The 19,478-nt window shown below is 56.6% G+C and overlaps 6 protein-coding genes across 6 annotated transcripts; 3 read left to right on the top strand and 3 right to left on the bottom strand.

Annotated features, from left to right (window-relative positions):
* Window positions 1-1,710, top strand: CkaCkLH20_00085 (kelch domain-containing protein; the record flags this gene model as incomplete). The annotated part of the gene is made up of 1 exon (XM_038882805.1): window positions 1-1,710. One exon carries the CDS (start codon window positions 1-3, stop codon window positions 1,708-1,710), a length of 1,710 nt encoding a protein of 569 aa, XP_038751510.1.
* A 402-nt stretch (window positions 1,711-2,112) lies between these two features.
* On the bottom strand, window positions 2,113-3,282 carry CkaCkLH20_00084 (uncharacterized protein; the record flags this gene model as incomplete). Its single annotated transcript, XM_038882804.1, has 3 exons — window positions 2,113-2,484; window positions 2,671-2,961; window positions 3,160-3,282. The coding sequence occupies 3 exons, from the start codon at window positions 3,280-3,282 to the stop codon at window positions 2,113-2,115; spliced, it is 786 nt and encodes a 261-aa protein (XP_038751509.1).
* A 1,978-nt stretch (window positions 3,283-5,260) lies between these two features.
* Window positions 5,261-7,024, top strand: CkaCkLH20_00083 (4-coumarate- ligase; the record flags this gene model as incomplete). Its single annotated transcript, XM_038882803.1, has 2 exons — window positions 5,261-6,883; window positions 6,947-7,024. 2 exons carry the CDS (start codon window positions 5,261-5,263, stop codon window positions 7,022-7,024), a joined length of 1,701 nt encoding a protein of 566 aa, XP_038751508.1.
* A 643-nt stretch (window positions 7,025-7,667) lies between these two features.
* Window positions 7,668-9,197, bottom strand: CkaCkLH20_00082 (transcriptional co-activator; the record flags this gene model as incomplete). Its single annotated transcript, XM_038882802.1, has 4 exons — window positions 7,668-8,392; window positions 8,444-8,561; window positions 8,619-8,908; window positions 8,966-9,197. The coding sequence occupies 4 exons, from the start codon at window positions 9,195-9,197 to the stop codon at window positions 7,668-7,670; spliced, it is 1,365 nt and encodes a 454-aa protein (XP_038751507.1).
* Window positions 9,198-9,898: 701 nt separating this feature from the next.
* CkaCkLH20_00081 (spindle pole body component) lies at window positions 9,899-12,645 on the top strand (the record flags this gene model as incomplete). The annotated part of the gene is made up of 2 exons (XM_038882801.1): window positions 9,899-10,044; window positions 10,119-12,645. 2 exons carry the CDS (start codon window positions 9,899-9,901, stop codon window positions 12,643-12,645), a joined length of 2,673 nt encoding a protein of 890 aa, XP_038751506.1.
* A 1,743-nt stretch (window positions 12,646-14,388) lies between these two features.
* CkaCkLH20_00080 (uncharacterized protein) lies at window positions 14,389-18,106 on the bottom strand (the record flags this gene model as incomplete). Its single annotated transcript, XM_038882800.1, has 2 exons — window positions 14,389-15,183; window positions 15,236-18,106. 2 exons carry the CDS (start codon window positions 18,104-18,106, stop codon window positions 14,389-14,391), a joined length of 3,666 nt encoding a protein of 1,221 aa, XP_038751505.1.
* Window positions 18,107-19,478: the final 1,372 nt, after the last annotated feature.

Genomic DNA, 19,478 nt, shown 5'->3' with positions numbered 1-19,478 from the left:
ATGGAGTCCTTTGGAGCTCTCAAGCGTCGGACGACCGAAATCCTCCAATCCCTACCGCAGAATATGCCCAACATGCCCAATGTCAACGTGAAGAGGCCATCGCTCTCCAGCGGCTCCGGACCCAAGCCCATGAAGGGCACCTGGGAGAAGATCGACGTCCCTCCTCTGGCTCGCTCGTCTCATACCCTTAACGTCGTCAATGGCAGCGCCTACGTCTTTGGCGGCGAGGTCAGCCCGCGCGAACCCGTCGACAACGATGTCCACATCATTAGGCTGCCGTACAACAGCGCCGGTGCCGACTACTACAAGATCAAGTCTGTCCCTCCGAAGCAGTACACCCCACCCTCCGACCCCGAGCCAGTCGCGAAGAAGGTCGAAGTGAAGGTGGAGGAACCGACCGTCGAGGAGAAGGCCGAGCAAAAGGAGCAGCTCCTTGACGAGGTGTCCCTCGCCTCACCGGGAGCCGGTCCTGCCGATGAAGACATCTCGGGCGATGAGGAGAGCGCAGAGGTGGTCCAGGATAAGGGCAAGGGCCCCGCCACTCCCGAGAAGGCCGCACTCGGTGAGGTTCCTCCCGCGCGCGTTGGTCACGCCAGCGCTGTCATTGGCAGTCGCATCTTCGTCTTCGGCGGTCGCGGCGGTCCCGAAATGATTCCTCTCGAAGAGGCCGGTCGCGTCTGGGTCTTCGACACCCGTACCAACACCTGGACTTACCTCGACCCTGTCCCTCCCGCGCCTGGCGTGACCAACTTACCCATGCCCTCGCCGCGATCCTACCACTCCGCCGCGGCTACCGACCGCCCTCGCGACTTCGCTCCGAAGCGCCCACGCCGTGCCCAAACCTGGAAGACTTGGGCCATTGGCGACAGTTCCGAAGTTGGCATTCCCCAAGCTCCCATCGTCGGCCACCTCGCCGCCAACGCCGTTGACGAAGAGGATGAGGGATACGGTACTTTCTTCGTCCACGGCGGTTGCCTAGCGGGCGGCGAACGCACCAATGATCTTTGGGCTTTCGACGTCCGAAGCCGTGTGTGGAGTCAGCTTCCCTCCGCTCCTGGTCCGGCCCGCGGCGGCGCAGCCATCTGCGTGAGCAAGAGCCGGTTGTTCCGCTTTGGTGGTTTCGACGGCAAGAGTGAGCTTGGAGGCCAACTGGACTTCATTCATCTCGAGATGGACACCTTCGACGATGGCGTTTCTAAGAGTGAAATCGCCGTTCACGGCCGCGGTGGATGGCAGAGCATCGTCCAGGGTGCCAAGACGAGCGAGGAAGAAATCCACCAGGTCCCCGGCCAAACATGGCCCGGCAACCGCAGTGTGGCCGGCCTTGAGGCCGTGACCGTTGGCGGTGGACGTGAGTATCTGCTGCTCATCATGGGCGAGCGGGAGCCGAGCCCGGACGGTCACTCCGGCGCCGGCGCCATGTGGGACGATGTGTGGGCATTCCAAGTCCCGCCCCACGGCATGACTGCCGCCAGCGTCCGGGATGCCATGTGGTCAACCATGGGCTGGCAGACGGGCGAGGGTAAGTGGACGCGACTTACGACGGAGCCCTACGACGACGACAACGATGATGGCGAGCCGGCACCTCGAGGCTGGTTCGCGACGTCGCCGATGGGAGATGTCGAGGAGACCGGTGTTGTTGTTTGGGGAGGGCTGAGCTCGGAGAACAAGAGACTGCGCGACGGATGGATTTTGAGACTCCCAGAGTGAGACACATTCTCAACCGACCGACGCATTTCTTTTTCTTAATTCACTTCCATATTCCCCAACTTTGAAGAACAGAACAAGGTTTTTGAGCGACAGTCCAGACAGCAATTGACCAAATTATTTTTTCATGTCAAAACAAAAGAGCAATGCACACAAGTACTTGCGGCTTCGAGCAGGGGAAAAGAGGACCGTGGATCTCTAAAACCGTCTTCCCATGCATTCCGAATACAGCACATGTGTGATTTATATACAAGCCAGAACCCCTGGCTCCTATTCCATTCGCCCGCCTCTTCGTCGGTATCTTCCAACATCCGCGCACGCGCTGTCATCTCTCTGCCTCCCGGAGCGTCATCCCCTCCCCTCCTCTCCTCTCACCTTACGCACTAGATTTCTTCGTTTCTGTTCTTACAAGTCGCTTCTCGTCGTCTCGGGGCCCCACGGCTGGGAGGTGAGGTTTGTCAGGCCCTTGCTGTTCTCGCAGGTATCGCGACCGCTGAGAGGTCCGGGCTTGGGGACCTTGGAGGCGGAGACGCCGCCGGTAGCGGTAGCGGTGGCCTTGAGGGCGTCGAGGAGCTGGACGGTGGTCTCGGGGGTGAGATCCTCGTAGTAGTCGTCGTTGATCTGGATCATGGGTGCGTTGACGCAGGCGCCGAGGCACTCGACCTCGAGGAGGGTGAAGAGGCCGTCCTTGGTGGTCTCGCCCTGCTTAATGCCCAAGTGGTCGATGATGGCCTTGACGATTACGTCGGAGCCGACACCGCCGAGCTGGCAGGGGGTCTGTTGGGGAATTCTTGGTCAGCCGGGACTGTACGTTTGTCTTCATTGTAATTCCCTCTTCGATCATGCCACCCGATAGCGATATCGTCCACCGCTTGTGTCGTGTGTGTTCGACCCATCAGATATCCATCCTTCTTTTCCACCAATTGATTTCTCGTAAGACGGGGAAGAGGCGGGCGAACTCACGGTTGTGCAGGCCTGGATGAAGTACTTTCCGACGGGGGTGCGGTTGTACATGGTGTAGAAGGAAGCGACTTCGAAGACGCGCTGAGGGGGCATCTCGAGCATGCGGGCGACCTCGTTCATGACGCTGATGCTGGTGAAGCCGTGCTGGCGCTGGCCGAGGTCAAGGATGGGCATGACGGCGGCCTTCTTGTACTGCGGCGGGTAGCGCTTGAGGATCTCGGCGATGATGGCCTCATTCTCCTTGTTGAACTTGAAAGGGATCTCGGCGTTGTTCTTGGGGCTGTCGCGGTGCTGTTGCAGGGAGCGAGAACGGTCAGCATTAATAGATCCTCTTGGGGACATCTTGGGGACAATGTGCCCTCTGTCGACTGCACACCCTCGGCTTTCTTCTCACACATGTCGACACCTTGCGGAAGGTGACGTCGAGGCCGGCCGGAGGGCGGGGTGCCGCGAGGTCCCAAGGACGAGGGCGAAAGGCGAGTGACTTACCACTTGCAATGTGTCGCTGGGGCGGACGGCTGTGACGGAGAGGGAGCGGATCTGGGGCCGCGCCGCTCGACACGTCGAGCGGAGGGCTGATCTGAAGAGAAGGGGGGTGAATCTGGAGGCCATGGCGAGGGATGGTGGCAGCTCAATTGGCGATGGCGGAGGGCGTGGTGGTGATGGCTGTTTCGCTTCGGATTCCGGGAGGTTCAAAAGTCGTGAGCTGCTTGGATAATGATTGACGATGATTGGTTGGGTCGGCTAATGTACGGAAACCCGTTTTATGCAGCCGTCGAGGTGTCATTGAGTTTGCATAAAATTTGTGCAGAAGCTGCGGCGCAAACCCACCCCACAACTCCGTCTTGTTCCCACTCGATACGTCTGTCATCGTTCATCATCGCCCGTCCATCTTCGAGTGGTTCCAATTTTGTGAGTTCCGGCAAAAGGCAAGCTGGTTACTACTTCTATTCAATCAATTCGAATACATTTGCATTTGATGAGTTGCACTTTAGACCTATAAGCTTTGCCGATGCATGATAGCTGATATCTCAGGTCTTGATTCTAGCTGTTAGTCAAACTAGCCAACTTTCTACCTGAACGACATTGCTGTTCGTGGTTACGTACAAATTTCCTATCAGTTGCTTTGCCCATCGACGAATAGATTGACATGCAACTTCACCAGTGAATGCGAGCTTTCGGCGCATACAAATTAGCTTGACAGAAGATGCCACGCTATCGCCATCTTGCACTTCAGACATCTGTGCCAGGTTGCGAACAACCGAATTTTACCTCGGACGATGGAGGCTCAATGATGAGACATGAGTTTTCAATCAACGGCTGAGGTGTCACAGCCTAAGCCTGTCAGCGACACTCAAGCGAAATCACAAGAAACCGTTAATTGGCTGACGCCAAAGTCCAACCGATTTTGTAATACCAAGTTAAGAGTGGTGTTCACGGAATAAACAGCAGGCGCGGCTTGGCGATAAAGAAGGATTCGAACAACACTCAATTCCGCCAGATGACATCAGATGAAGCTCTGGGACCTGGATCTGCGCACGTTCACCTCGTGGACCTCAAGTTTCGTTTCCCAAGCCTGAGACAACCCCCGAAAAAAAGGAAAAGAGCGGCTCTGGAAGTTGTGTTGATGAACCCTTCGCTGCTCGCTCTTCGGTCTATCTCGCACCCCACGAACGAGCCCCAATGGACACCCATCTTTCGACCGAAGGTGGTGGCGGCTACAGAAGGTTGGGCAGCCGAACGACTTGTAAACCATTTCAGGACATCCACGCCTTCAGAGTTGACCGTCGTCTCCGATTCCCCCTCACACACGCACACCTCTTCTTTTCCGTTAGCCGTGCCTCGGCTCTTCCTCAGCTCTTCTCGCCGTCGTCCATACGCGAAGCTCACCCCCATAACTCACCCCCGCATCGACAGGGGTCCAGTGCGGAGATCTAGCGTCACGAAAGGCCTTCCCCCCAGGTTTACATGCGTCGAAACCGCCGCTGCGAGCTTGCGTCTGCTCCATGTTCTCGCGGGAATTGCATGGCTATTGGTCGCTATGGCGTGGGGATCTGGGGTCGTCGTTCTTCTGGAGCTGCCTTGCCAAGGTCTTGTCGGTTGCTATATGAACTAGCCAGCCCACCTCGGATTCGCATTGTCGCAGTCTCTTAATGACTTCGGTTGTGATGTATTAATGCTGTGCACGTTTTTGCTCTTTACAAGGTACGATAAGCCAGCTATTCAGCTTCCAGGTAAGTTGGTATTGTTCTCAATCATCCAAAGATAACGGCTCACTGACTCGAGTTTAGTAAACAATAGAGATTACTCGAGAAACACGGGTCCCTCGGCTCTCTTCAGACTGGGGCAGCAGTAGAAGTGTTAAACCTTACCGTGGCAGGGTTCCCTCGAAAACGATCCGTTACTACGCTCCGAGCACGACATCTTCAGTCTTAAGTCCGGGGAGAGCTTCAACACTCGCGTCAAGTAGCGAGCAAGAGGTGATTCACCTTCAACCGACAACGTCCTCTTCAAAACTCGACTTGATCTCACTACAAGTCTGATCGGTCAAATTTCACAACACTGTTTCGGGAATCAACTCTAGAACAAGATGCCGATCAAGTCGCGATGGACGGAGCCCATTCCGAACTGCTCCCTTCAAAAATGGATCTTCGGCTCCTCCTTCGAGCCCATCACCGATCGCAAGGCCTTCTATGATGCCGATCGCCCCGATACCCATTACCTGACTTTCTCCGACTACCGTCTCGTGGCCAAGCAGATCGCCATCGGCCTGCAAAAGGCCGGCCTCAAGCCCGGCGACCGCGTCCTCCTCTTTTCCGGCAACAACCTCTTCTTCCCCGTCCTCTTCATCGGCGTCCTCATGGCCGGCGGCATCTTCACCGGCGCCAACCCGGGCTTCGTCTCCCGAGAGCTCGCCTACCAGCTCCGGGATAGCGGCGCCACCTACATGGTTGCCGCCGAGGGCAGCCTCGACGTGGCCCTCGACGCCGCCAAGGAGGTCCAGATGCCCGCGAGCAACGTCTTCGTCTTCGACACCACGGTCCCGGGGTCCCCTCAGCCCGAGAAGCCCGCGCGCGGCGGCGCCCGCCACTGGACGGAGTTGATCGCCCCGAGGGCGCAGGCCGAGAAGTTCGACTGGGTTGAGCCGTCGGACGCGCGGACGACGACGTGCTGTCTGAACTACAGCTCCGGCACGACGGGCGTGCCCAAGGGCGTCGAGATTACGCACTACAGCTACGTCGCCAACGGGACTGGCGTCGTCAGTGTGTCCGCGTTGCAGGAAGACCACGAAGCCTTCATCGCGCGCTCCGTCGGTCTCTGCTTCCTGCCGCTGTACCACGCCTACGCGCAGACGTACTTCGTCGCCAATTTCGCCAAGCTGGGCATCCCCGTGTACATCATGTCCGGGTTCGACTTCGTCAAGATGCTCACGTACATCCAAAAATACCGCGTCAACCAGCTCGTCAGCGTGCCGCCCATCTTGGTCGCCCTGACCAAGCACCCCATCACCGCCAAGTTCGACCTGAGCAGTCTTGAATCCGTCGGCTCCGGCGCCGCGCCCTTGGCCCCGGACGTGGCGAGACAGGCGGAGCAGCTGCTGAAGAAGCCCGACCTCATCGTCCGCCAGGGCTGGGGCATGACAGAGGTCACCTGTACAGCCATGACGTGGGACCCCTCGCGTCTCGAGCGCAGTTCGTCGGTCGGCGAGCTGATGCCCAACTACATGGCGAAGCTGGTGGACGAGAGCGGCAAGGAGATCACCGAACCCAAGGTGCCCGGCGAGCTCTTGGTTACGGGACCGACGGTGATGCGCGGGTACTGGCGCAACCCCAAGGCGACCGCGGAGACGATTGTCACGGAATCGGAGGGCAACCGCTGGCTTCGCACCGGAGACATCGCGTACGTCGACAAGCTGGAGACCGGCGGGCTCTTCTACATCGTCGACCGTAAGAAGGAGCTCATCAAGGTCAAGGGGAACCAGGTTGCCCCCGCCGAGCTTGAAGCTCTGCTCCTCGAGCGCCCGGACGTCGCTGATGTCGCCGTCATCGGCGTCACCATCAACGGCGAGGAGTTCCCTCGGGCGTACATCGTCCGGACGCCGGGCACCAACGCAACTGGTGAGGAAATCGCGAAGTGGCTGGAGGAGAGGGTCTCAAAACACAAGCGCCTCAGGGGCGGAGTGGCATTCACGGACGTGATCCCCAAGAACCCAGTAAGTTTTGCTTCTTTCCATCTGGATTTCTCATCAGCGTATGAGTACTAACACCGAATACAGTCCGGGAAGATCCTGCGAAAGGTCCTTAGAGAACAGGCAAAGAAGGAGGTGGGAGATGAGCCGGTGGCCAAGCTTTAGTTAGACGGAGGCCTTCCGCGCCAACGACTCGTACTTATCAGATCTGACACGTGTTGAGGCGCCGGTCAGGACGGTATACATTGCTTCAAAGTTTATATCAGTTCAACGCACAGCAGGGCTACTCACATCCGAGAGAATAACTTTACGTGTTACATAAGTCGTCTTCTAAGTCTCGCTCACTGTTCCAACCCTGTTCGCCGCCTTCCTATACTTGAGAGGCTCACATGCCTGAGCAAACCGGGTATCGTCCTTACTGTACAGAACCCTTCCTTCGCTAAATATCCGTGAACGCCTCCCGGTGTGTCAATGTCAAGACTGCAACTCCGCCTCCCCGTATCCAGAATGATGAATGAAAAATGACAAGAGAGACAGCCGGCTTAGGCAGTTAAAAAAATGCAAAATGAGGCCGGTATTAACGACGTTTTGCCAGATGCCTGTACTGATGCGGTTTGACTTCGAAGGCATCACTCCTCTTGCGTTTGAACCCAATGGCACGTCGAGGTTTTTCTCCAGGCTGCAGTTTGTCCCAACCCCATATGGGCGCCCAGTCTTTTTTTACCGGCTGCATGGCCCGCATGAAACGCTTTGTGTAGAGTTTCTCCCGCTGAGTGGTCCATGGAGTCACCTTTGGCCCCGGTCCGTACTAAGATCCGACGGCCAGACAGGAATCAAGAACTGAATCCAAGGCACCCATATCTTGAGAATCGGCGCCTTCCCACCAAGGCTCTGAGTCAATCTCCATGGCGTCAACATGTCCGTTCGGTAGTTGCTGCGGAGGGGCAGGGCGGATGTCGGTGTTGCCTTCGATTTTGCCATTGGCCAACCCCTCCGTGCCCGGAAGCCATGTGTAATCGTGCCAGTTTTCAAGCTCCCCTTCCCGATAGCCATACGAGATTGCCGTGTTGATGATGGGGAATTGAGCTAGACCGCTGTCCGCCATCTCCAAGGCAATTCGGACGTCAGCCATGCCCAGGGGCCCCCGTTCACTGGCAGCTTTCGCCTCGATTGGCAACAGACCGCTTTTGTCGCGGGTCATCTCGCCTCGCAAAGCCGAGTCTTCTTCTTTCGATAGCTGGCGGCGGTACTTGTGCGTCTGAATCCAGTTCGTACCAGCACCGAAGCCGGCTGTGCCGCCCTCTCCGGGCCCATTGCTCCGCGTTTTTGAGAATATAGCAGCCAGTGATTCCTTTATAAATGTTTCCGTGGCGACCGACATGAAGTGCGCCGCGTCTGAGACGTGTCCGCTCGTAAGTCCGGCCTCATAGCAGAACGGTAGCATCCTGCCTTCGATCAAGGGGGCGTCGGGGAATTCGCCTGACTCGACAGCCAGGGGTTGGGCGAAGCGCTTGCGGATTTCGAGATCGAAATCTGACATTTCAGTTAGCGTCGGCAGTTCAAACGAGACGTATATGCACATACTCATCTTGTTAATACCATTAAGGCCCCCAGCGCTAGGTGGCACTTGCACTTCGGCTGTCTTGGGCTGCCGTCTATGGTTGTCCAAGAAGACATTCGCTAAATTCTCGTTGGGATCGAACTGCAACTCGCGTGTTAGCGAAGGCATTGTTGAAGGCGGAGATAGAGTAAGACTGACATCGTTGGACGCTAGGTCCTTGATGCGCCGACGGTCTTTGCTGGGAAGTTGCATAACATCGCCCTTGAGTCGGCGCTCAGCAGCATCGCCAGACACAGGCTTACTGCCAACGGGTGCAGTGGGCTTGTCGTTGGCGCTGACCCAAGGGGCCAGCCCCTGATCGGGCATCTCTCTTGTAACATTGCCATATATAGCAGCAATAAGCTGGTTATGTAGGTGCTCCTTTTCGCCATTGGGGGACGCGAGGATGGGATCGATTCGTTCTGAGTATTCGGTTTGATTCAAACGACCTGCGAGCAACTGTCAGTGTTTCTGATTTTGATGCGCCAGTCTCTGAGGGTGCGTACCGATGAGGAACTCTGTTGTTGACTCCTTATATACGACCCATGCTTCTAAGCCAATGGCCTGCTTCAAGGCGGCATAAAGCGGCTCAAGGTCAATGCGAGCCGGGATGATTTGGCTAGCTTTGGTTTTGAGGGAGCCAGGAGGCTGTACGGTGATGGACTTTGTGGATAATGTCGGGGTTGAGAGGTTGACGGATGGGCGGCTGCTCAAGGCCGCGGGGTCGATGTCGGGCATTGCGACGGGATGCGGATGCCAGACGGGCAGATCACGTCGTCGGTGTCGGAGTCGGGCGTATTAGTGGAGTAGAGCGACAGTCGCGTGCGGCAGCAACGGCGGCGGGCAGGACTCGGCGCGAGGGGGAAAATGTGATCATGAGTAGCATGAATCGAAAGGCCGAGAAAATGCGATCGCGAATCCGGTATTATCTTGATGAACGGACCATGCTGGGGGTGTTGGCGCGATGGCAAAGGTGGGAATGAGGTTGGTCGGGTCCGACTCGTCCAGTGGAGGAAGATGCGATTGAGGTACGCTGTGCTGTGCTGCTTTGTCGTAGGAAATTTTGGGCAACCCGACTGTCTGACGACAAACGCAGGGGAGGACCGAGCCTAGTCCTCAAGGTATCCAGTACCGCGATAGGTGTAGTTTTTTGGTGGTAGCAAGGGTATTGCATACTTTTAGCGGCGCCTTGACCACTCGCATCCCAACCCCTGGAGCTGCTTGCAACCAGGACTGGCAACACTGTGAAGTCGCGTTCAGCGCGTCGCTGCGCAGCTCATTGCTGGAAATACAACACCAGAATACATGCGATCCACGACGACGACGAAGACGAGGGCCCCTCTTTCACCTATACTTCCGCATCCTCGTCATTCCGCCCTCCGCCTTGAGCCTCGCGACTCTCGTCGGTTGTTGAGGTTGTCAGCTCTGGCAATGCCATCATGTCAGCCAACCGCGAGCATCGTATAGCCGGCGCCGTCGACAGCCTAATCACCCACCTGGTACCCAACGACCCCCACGAAGACGAAGCCGCCGCCCAGGAAAGACACGACAATTGCTTCGACCTGGTAAAAAGCATTCTCGACGGGTAAGAATCGCTCCATACAAGGACTCCTATCTCACATACTTGTTTCGCTCTGGCTGACAGACACCATCTCGCAGCCCCGCGTCCCCCGCCATTTCCTCAGACGTCAACCATGCCTCCGATCTGATCAAGCGCAAGCTCATTCAGAGCAACCCCAGCCAAGCCCTGCGCTTTTCGAATCTCTACACGCGTCTTCTGTCTCTGCCAGTCCTCGGGCAGAAATGGGCTATTCTGTACCTACTCTATCAACTCGCCGACTCCCCAGATCCCGACGAGCCACTACCGCTTCCCCCGCCGAAGCCTCCTTCGCAAGCGTCGCGCGGTGCCTCCAGGAAACAAGAAGAAGAGCAGCCCTCAAAAACGGCCACACCGCTTTCAAGAGACGAAGAACAATTCAACGACGCTTTTGCGCCCGAAGGACTAAAGAAGTTCCCCCCGAAGCACGCTCCGAAGAAATCAGTCGACGAAAAGAAACTAGAGGAAAAGGAAGCGGAGGAGGCCGAGGCGAACAAGAGGCAGGTCGCGTTAAAGTCGACGCTCCTAGCCGACAACTACACCGAGATCGAACCCTCAGAAACAGTCCTGCTAAGGGATCTGCCTTTCACGCTCCAGGGACTGTCATCAACCACGTTGCCGCTCTCAAAACCAGACACTGTCATATTACCCCCGACGTTACCATCACCCATCATCTCTTTGCTACACACATTGGCTGAGCCTTCCCTATTATACCGACGATTGGACACCTTTGTCAAGTCGCCAGCGCAAGGGCTGCTCCGGCAAAGTCTCCGCGCAGCCATAGGCGGTGAGCTGCGGTCGTACTTGAGCCTAGTTGCGACCCTTGAGGGCCAGATTCGTAGGGCGTTATCTTCATTGGACACATCCGCGCCTAGAGGTGGCATAGGCAAGGCAGGAGTTACCCTGAAACGATGTGTGGTATGGACCCGCGAGGCCACCATGGGCCTGAGGCTCATGAGCCTCATCGCTGAAGAATCGGAGAGCAAGCGAGGCGGGCAGCTCATCTCCCTCATCCACAGCTTCTCCTCATCACATGGCGACCCCATGGTTGCAGCTTTCGCCGAGCGTCTGTTAGTCCATGTGACGCGCCCGTTTTATGACATCTTGCGCCGGTGGATATATGACGGGGAGCTTCTCGACCCGTACTGCGAGTTCTTTGTCAAGGAACAACAACAGACGGACGAGCCCAAGACCGGCGGCAGCAGCGTTTGGGAAGACAAGTACGAGATCGACAAGGACATGATACCGAGCATCATCACCCAAGACTTTGCTCAAAAAGTGTTTCTCATCGGCAAGTCCCTGAACTTTATCAGGCATAGTTGCGGCGACTCGCAATGGGTCGAGGACTACTCCAAGGCGGCTTCAAAGGAGCTACGCTACGGCGACACTGCTACGCTCGAGGCATGGATTGATGAGGCCTACAAGACCACGATGAAGCGTCTCATCGACTTGATGGCCAATAAGTTTCACCTCTTCGACCATCTACAGGCTCTCAAAAACTACATTCTTCTTGGGCAAGGAGATTTCATTGCCTTACTCATGGAATCTCTGGCCGCGAACCTCGACCGCCCAGCAGGCGCGCAGTACCGGCACACACTCACAGCCCAGCTCGAACACGCTATTCGCGGGTCGAATGCGCAATACGACTCGCCCGAAGTCCTCCGCCGGCTCGACGCTCGCATGCTTCAGCTGTCTCATGGCGATATCGGCTGGGACTGCTTCACGCTCGAGTACAAGGTTGACGCCCCGGTAGACGTGGTCGTAACCGACTGGGGCAACCGCCAGTACCTCAAAGTCTTCAACTTTCTCTGGCGCATCAAGCGCGTCGAGTTCGCCCTTGCCTCCACCTGGCGCAAGTGTATGACAGGCTCCCGCGGGGTGCTGCAAAACTCGGATCCTGTCGTGGTTCAGACCTGGAAGTCCACCCGTGGCATCCTCGCAGAGATGATACACTTCATCGGCCAGCTCCAGTACTACATCCTCTTCGAAGTCATCGAGTCCTCCTGGAACGAGCTCCAGAAGCGCATCCACCGCGAGGGCTGCACCCTCGACGACCTCATCAAGGCGCACACCCGCTACCTCAACGACATCACCCACAAGGGCCTCCTCGGCGCCCGCCGCAGCGTCCGCCACGCCGAGACCGCCACCGGCGAGGACGACCGCACCTCCTACCTCGCCCAGCTGGGCGACCTCCTGCGCGCGATGCTCAGCTACCGAGACTCGGTCGACGGCCTCTACAGCTGGAGCGTCTCCGACTTTACTAGACGTCAGGAGGCCGACGTCATGCGCATCTCCACCCGCGCCCCGCGCGGCCACCAGAAGAAGGCCTCCACCCCGGGCCCCGGCGACGCCGCCGACGACGATAACCCCGCCGTCGCCTCCGAGTTCCCCGTCCTCCAGGACCGCCTGCGCCAGCTCGGCGCCACCTTCCGCTCCCGCCTCCAGATCCTCCTCGGCGACCTCGCCTACCAGCCCGACGTCGACATGCGCTTCCTCGGCGTCGCCATGAACTTCAACGACGTCTACCAGCCCTCGCGGAGGAAGACCAAGACCACGTCGACGGCCTCCGCCAACACTTCCAGGGTGTGAAAAGAGTGAGGGAAATAGAGAATCGGAAAAAGGCACCGAGAAATGATGGCGCCTTTGGCCTCATACCAACCCAAGGCGTCATAACCTCAGTCTACCTGAGCATGTTTTGGAGATGGCTTCCATTCCACAACGACGCCGGCATCCGGGTGGGAGAAGGGTACAGGACTTTCGGCGTTGCGTTGCGTTACAAGGGAGGGAGGTGGAACAACATCTGATACGAGCTTCTCCGATTAGGGAGGACTCCTACGAATGACGACGAATTACCCATCATGCCACCCATCGTATTCCTGAATTCGCATTCGCATTCGTGACCAGCTTTTCCCAACACGGAGAGCTTTGCTCGAGACAGTTCTCAGATGCTGATATTGACTAACATCTGCACGAGTTCGAGCCCGCCAATACCAGTTCTGCTACTATTTGTATCTGCTTGTTTCATTGAGCTCCGGCACGGAGTTAGTGCTAGCTAGTATTACTTGATGAGAATTGTGAGCACAGAGTCGTGTAAACTGCTCGAGCTCTTTTAGACCGACAGAGACAGACCAAGCGCATCGTCAATATCGGCACGAGAATGAGAGAGGGAAAGCATACAAACAAGTCACTCGTCAGGGGAACGCAAAAGTTTGTAATGTAAAGTTCATAACTATCATGCCATTTCGTCATGAATTCATGAGCCCAAGAGATCGTAACCCCTCAGGTGAAGACAAAGGGAATAGGCGCAGTCTGGCCAGGAGATGATCTATCTGATCTTTGGGTGAGCCGCTTGATACGGTTTCACCATGCAGTATTCTCACAGAGAGAAAAAAAAAACAAGTAGAGAGAAGCGAAGAAGAAAAAAGAGAGAAAAAAAACCGACACCCATAACCCAGGGCAGCCCAAACAAGCAAGGCCCTTTTGCCCGTTTCCTCCGCTCGCCGATCGCCAGCCGATACTCTGACAGGATTACCCCATATATACATGATTTTGGTGTAGTGCGTACAATGCAGTGTGATCTCGAAGACCCCGGGTATTCATGACAAAACCTGTGACCGTCATCGCCGCATAATGCCTTTTCGCCCAGAGACATTCCTAGTCTCTCAAGCCTCTAAGGAAGAAAAAAACCTTTTCCTGGTTTCCGTTTTTGTTTTCGTCCTCGACGCCAAGTTTGTTGAGGAGCCGGTGCCGCCTCAGGCACTTCTCGAAAGAATCCAGATCTAGTCTATACACGAAAGTCTTTCATCGGCTGGAGCTGAACAGAAGAAATGCTCAACAGTGTGATGAGCGATGCTCCCAAGCCGTAGACAGTCATTGCTCTTTTTCAAAACACAATTCGTTGGTCATGCTTTGAAAGCAATATCGATCGATAGGGTATGTCGAGAACGCTGTTAAAAGGATTGTTGATCGAGACCGTATGGTTCGTATCGTGATATGTCGCTGCGCTAGCAATCGGGAAAGACGCAAAACGCAATATCCGCAGTAGGCCTTACTGAACTGATAGTAAGGCTGAACCGTAGCATCGTGATGTCGTAAGTCGAATGCCGCTGCATCAAGGTACTCCGCAATGGCCGTCAAAGATGGTGAGAGACCTTCTCAACTTCCAACGCCATCGTTCATGATTCCAACTCGGTTTCGCCGTATCCACTCCAACGGCAATCCAGCCAGAATCGTGCAATCCAGACATTCCGCCAATCTCTGCACGCTCTGCTGTTGTCAAGAGGTGCGAGCAAATGTCGCCGTCGGTGCGGCATGGTATATAAGTAGACGTGCTCAGACGTCCATCATTTCGGTATCTTCGTCGACAACGGCCTCGTCGATGAGGGCTTCGTCGATCAACGTAGGAAGTGCGGTTGACTCGCTAGGTCCCCATACGCCTTCGAAGACTGTCGCAGCTGATCTGCGACGTTCGGCGACCCAGGTCATCGCAGGAGTCGACAGCAGTTGCTGAATAGTAGGTCGCTCGCTGGGCTCGGGCCTGATCATCCACCGCACAATCTGGTCGAGGGAACTCGGGTGGAAGGGGTCGCTCATGAAATCAGGAGGAGACCTCAACTCAGTGCGCTTACGTGTGATGAAGGGGCTGCTCTGATCGTCCATAACGACATTGACCCTGGTAGGAGCGAATCCAGAGTGCAGGCTGATATCCGGGGCGCTTGTTTGGCCCAGGAGAGGGTCATCAAGAGACTGCATGGTCGGCACTCCAGCTGCATCCCGCTGAGCACTAGTCGTAGTGGTGGCGCTGAAGGTCAGGCTAGGGACTTCGGAGAGATCACCGGAACGGAGTGCGACCCAGGTTGGGCCGTTGTCGGGAAGGACCACGTTCGCAGCCATCTCAATGGTGATGAGACCGAGGGAGAAGATGTCGGCGGGCTTGTTGAAGTCGCCACGGAGAATTTCAGGACCGATGTACTCTCTGTCTCCCTCCGCATCAACGCCCTTGGCGGCAGGCCATTCGGTGGCCAAGCCAAAGTCACCAATCTTGAGGATGCCCTCGAAGGTGATGAGGATGTTTGCCGGCTTCAAGTCAAGGTGAATGAAACCAGCTTCGTGAATGCTTTGCAGACCCTGCTGAAATGTTAGTCATGTCACTAGTGTGATCGGTCTCAACTTCACTCACCAAGCCAATGTCGTGGATGACCTTCCAGATACGGAAATCATCCAATCGGCCCTTGCGGCCAACATTGCTCAGGAACTTGTCCAAGGTACCCTCGTCGCAGTACTCCGTCTGGATGTACAGGTACTGGTTGGCCTCCCAGCTGTCGACATAGTGCACCACATGGTCTGCGTGTGTCAAGGCCTGGAGAGCGTGAACTTCTCTAAGCTTCGCCAGGCGGTCCTTGGGTCCCGTGAACGGACGGCGAGCCTTCTTCACGGCGTAGATTCTATCAGGCTCGGGGCTCTCGCGAGGGTTCTTCGTCGGGGTTCCACTAAAGACGGAGAGGAATGAGGCGCGAGAGTAGCCAGACTTGACCACGCGGTAGACGGAGGAGAACTCGCCCTTACCAACCATCTCGACCTTATCAAAGCGGGAGTAGAGTGAGTCGTCGACATCAGCACCGCCACGTACGTTGACAGGGGTCATGAGCTGACTTGTGGTGCTCTGGAAAGAATCCCGACCAGAGGGGGTCGACGGGGCAGCCACATTCCTCGACTCAGCTGGGTTAGAAATAGAAAGGCAGCTGGCGTCGGGGATGACCATGTGAGTCGACGGGGTTCGGGGTGAGCGCTGTTCAACTGGGCTAGCTGTATCGTGAGAGGTAATCTTAGCCAACGATTCTTTCTGGGGCTCGAACGTCGAGGGACAGAATCGAGTCCGCAAAGGTGAGGGTGCATTGAAGCCCCGATCGGATCTCGAACGTCCAAACGACGGCAATGAAAGACGCGAAGTAGGAGACAGTCTGCAGTTCGGAGAGCCAATGCCAGCAGTACGGCTCAGCGGGGAGCTTTGTAACGGACCGCTGACGCTCTGGCCTTTCGACTGTTCCTGTGAAGTACACTCACCGGTAGATTCTCTTGAGATCATCGGCCCAAGGGCGGACATCGGAAGCGATCTCTTAGCACTGGGGCTCTCAATGCTCTGTTCACTCAGGTTGCTCAAGCTAGGGGTAAGACCCTGCTTGGTGGGTGTCGGAGGGGCATCAGTTCCAGCTCCCAGATCGACGTTGAAGTTTGTGTCAAGGGAGAATTTCTTATCCTCTTCCGAGCTCAATACGCTGCCGCGTCGAGCATGGCGCGATCCCATGCGCTGGAAGATACCGAGGCCCTTGCCCGGGTTGCCGAAAGAGCTGCGGGATGGCGCTCCGGGGGCGTTGAAGGGGGTTGACGGGACGCCACCGAAGGAGTAGCGGTTGCTCTTCTTCATCACGCTGCCAGGGGGCGGCGGGAAGGTAGCGAAGCCGCTGGTGGGCTTTTTGCACGGGGTGTCGGGCATGGTAAGCTTGTTGTCCAGCTCCTCAGGGTTGCGGTTGACCTTGGAGACGAGACCCGTGGACATGAAGGCTCCGGCCCAAGGCTTAGCTGCCTTGAAAGGGGTGACGTTCTCATTGTCCTCCTGCATGAACGACGGTCGGGATGAGCCATAAGGCATCGACTTGGCGAAGTTGATGGGGGCTCGAGGCCTCTCAAAAACGTTGGGAGGAGGCATGCTGTTGTTCTGCTCCTCCAAGCTGTTGCCAGAAGTCGAAGTCACCAGGGTCTTGGACAGCGGGTGAGGCTGATGAGATTGGCGCTCAATAGGATGAGCAGAGGGGTTAGGCAGAGGCGGGGCCGACGTGAAGGGGCTGTCGCGAGGAGCCTGGGGCGGGAGAAACTGATCCATCGACAGACGCGGACGATTTTTGGGGTTGGGTGTCGAAAAATCGCCGCTCATCTGAGCCAGATGGTTCGCACCAGATCGACGTCCCCATGAGGTCCTGTCATGCTGCCTCTGCTGAAGGGTCGACTTCCTTAGCGAACCGGTTCTCCGAGGGGCCTGGGGAGGCGGGGTTGGTGAAGGGAGGGGCTCTCGGTGGGACGCGCCGCCCGATCCAAAAAGCTCGTACTCGCGGCCGGCTTCGTCGTGGATGTCGGTCTTGCCCGGTGTGCCGGTGTTGCTGCTACTGGTGCTGCTGTTGTTGTTTGCGTTGCTGTCGAAGATGTTGAAATCAGATGTGTTCTGGCCAAAACTTGAGATTCCGTGCAAGCTGCGCCGCTTAGCCACAGGGCTGCCGAGCGAAGCCTGGTCGAGATTCATGATGGCGTCGCTGCGCTTCAGGGCGCCGGAGCCTGGTACTGCCTGCGACTCGCCCTGACCTTCGATCGACCTGAAAATGCTCGTCTGTTGAGCGTGGCCGGTTCCGTCGAGATGGAAACTGTGGCGCGATGACTTGTGCAGATTCGATCGTGAGAGCGGGCTGACCTGGTTGTTGCTGTTTTCCTGACCAGGGCTCTCCGAACTTGAAGCGGATGATGGACAAGAGGGAGTTGAATTTCCGGAATCCGAGGCAGAGTTGAGCGCGCGCTTGAGGGGTGATTTAGGCGAAGTGCGAAGGCGAGTGATTGGTCTCGAAGGACTGCCAGTCACCTTGGAGGACTTTGCGGATCGGAGAGATAGACGGACGCTGGGGCGGAATGGCGTACCGAGGTTCGGAGGAGAGCTCAAGGGTGTTGTAGATGTCAACATAGAAGGAGGGAGGCCTGCCGGGGTAAAGCTGAGGGGTTGCTGGTCCTGGAGGCCAGTGATGCCGCTGTTGCTACCACTGCTGCTAGGTGGTGTTGGTGTTGGTGTGTATCGTCGGCATGGCGATTGCTGCTGGATGGGAGTGTGGGATCCGCTGTGAGAGCTGTCGGTGCTCTCCAAAGAATTTGTGCGCGCCAGGCTGAACTTTGAGGGTGATCTTGAAAGAGACCTTCTCAGGCCCCTCACAGAGGAAGCGAGCACATCGACATGGTGGACGTGTGTCGGGCTGGGAACAGTGAGTGTTCCTCCGCTGCTGTTTGAGAACGACATGATGGTTGGATGGCGTTCTTTGTGATGGTGGTTCGCTCGGCTTTCTTTCTTCGGTTCGCTGTTGTTCCAATACAAAAGGGCTGGGTAGGTTGCAGTCCCAGCAAGCAAGCTATGAATCAATCTTTGGGGACAAAGCAATCTTTCGCTGGTGTTCGTCGTCTCGGTATACTGTTTTCTTCGCTAGCTGCCGAGTAGGTGGTAGGTCAAGGTAGGATTCGTCGGCGGGATGGAGATATGTCGTGTCGAAGGTATGGCGCGGGGTGTTGTTGGTGTTGGCCTATACGATGACGAGATCCGGAGGGATGCTGACTACTGAGGGCGCAGCTTCCTGAGGCGCGCGAGTGCGTATCGGTTGTGTAAGGTATCGTGGATGTTTTGGGGCTCTGTCCCCAGGTTGGTGTTGATAGGACGAGAGCGATGGAGTCCCAGGCTGGGACTGGTTACACGTGGACAAGGCGATGAGGCCTGGATAGGCGGAAAGAGCGCCCTCTTTCTTGGTGTGATGCTAGTAGGACGCGGTGTTGCAGAAAGAAGCTGAAGGGGAAGGGAAAAAAGGAGGGAAGGCCCAGGCAGTAGGCAGTAGTAGGAGTAGGAGGAGGGACGAGGACAGAAAGAAGGGACGGGACGGGAGCGCAAGTGCATCTACTGCATGGCGCTAAGGTCTAGGAACGTTTAGGCATGCGTCTTGCTTCGCATCTTCATTCCCCTTGTGTGTCGCGACTTGGTGATCGGCAGGCGACTTCGATCAAGTCATTGCAAGAGAGGAGGAAGAAGGGACCCTTTCTGTCGTGTCGGGTGTGTTGTGATGTTGGTAAGCCTGTAAGTTGGGTGGCAAGGTTCCCTCTTGCGGTTTGGAGGGGGCCAGAAACTTGGAAGGCTGTAGATGCAAGGACAAGGCAACACGCAAAACGCAGACTGACCCAAAAGAGGAGCAAGAGACGTGTATGATGGAGGCAGGCGCAAAGAGGAGGAGTAGGAGGAGGAGGAGGGAAGGATGCGCGTATGAGTATGAGTGTGTGCGTCGGGTTGTGTGTGTAGTGTGTAGTGGGTGGGTGGTTGGGTGCGGGAGCGGGTGCGGATGCGCAAGTACAAGTGAAGTTGCGCGCCAGAAAGTGGGTGGTGCGGGCTCGGGGCCTCTGGACTTTGGCAATTTGGGTGGGAAAGATGGGATCAGAGGGGATAGGCTTGTGTAGATGGGCAGCAAAAGACCAAACCGGGGAGGGGAGAATGCAGTCAAAATGGAGCCATTGGAAGGCGAGGGAAGAAGCTGAGTGGCCAGTTTTGGAACGGAGAGAAAGAGTGTGGATTATGGAAGCTGCTGCTTCACAAGTCGACAGTGTTTTCGCGATGGCGCGCGTGGCGTGTTGTGTTT

The sequence above is a fragment of the Colletotrichum karsti genome (genome assembly GCF_011947395.1).
Source record: "Colletotrichum karsti strain CkLH20 chromosome Unknown Scaffold1, whole genome shotgun sequence".
Lineage (NCBI taxonomy): Eukaryota > Fungi > Ascomycota > Sordariomycetes > Glomerellales > Glomerellaceae > Colletotrichum > Colletotrichum karsti.
Note: the sequence above shows the minus strand (reverse complement) of the source record. Positions and strands in the feature narration are given on the sequence as shown.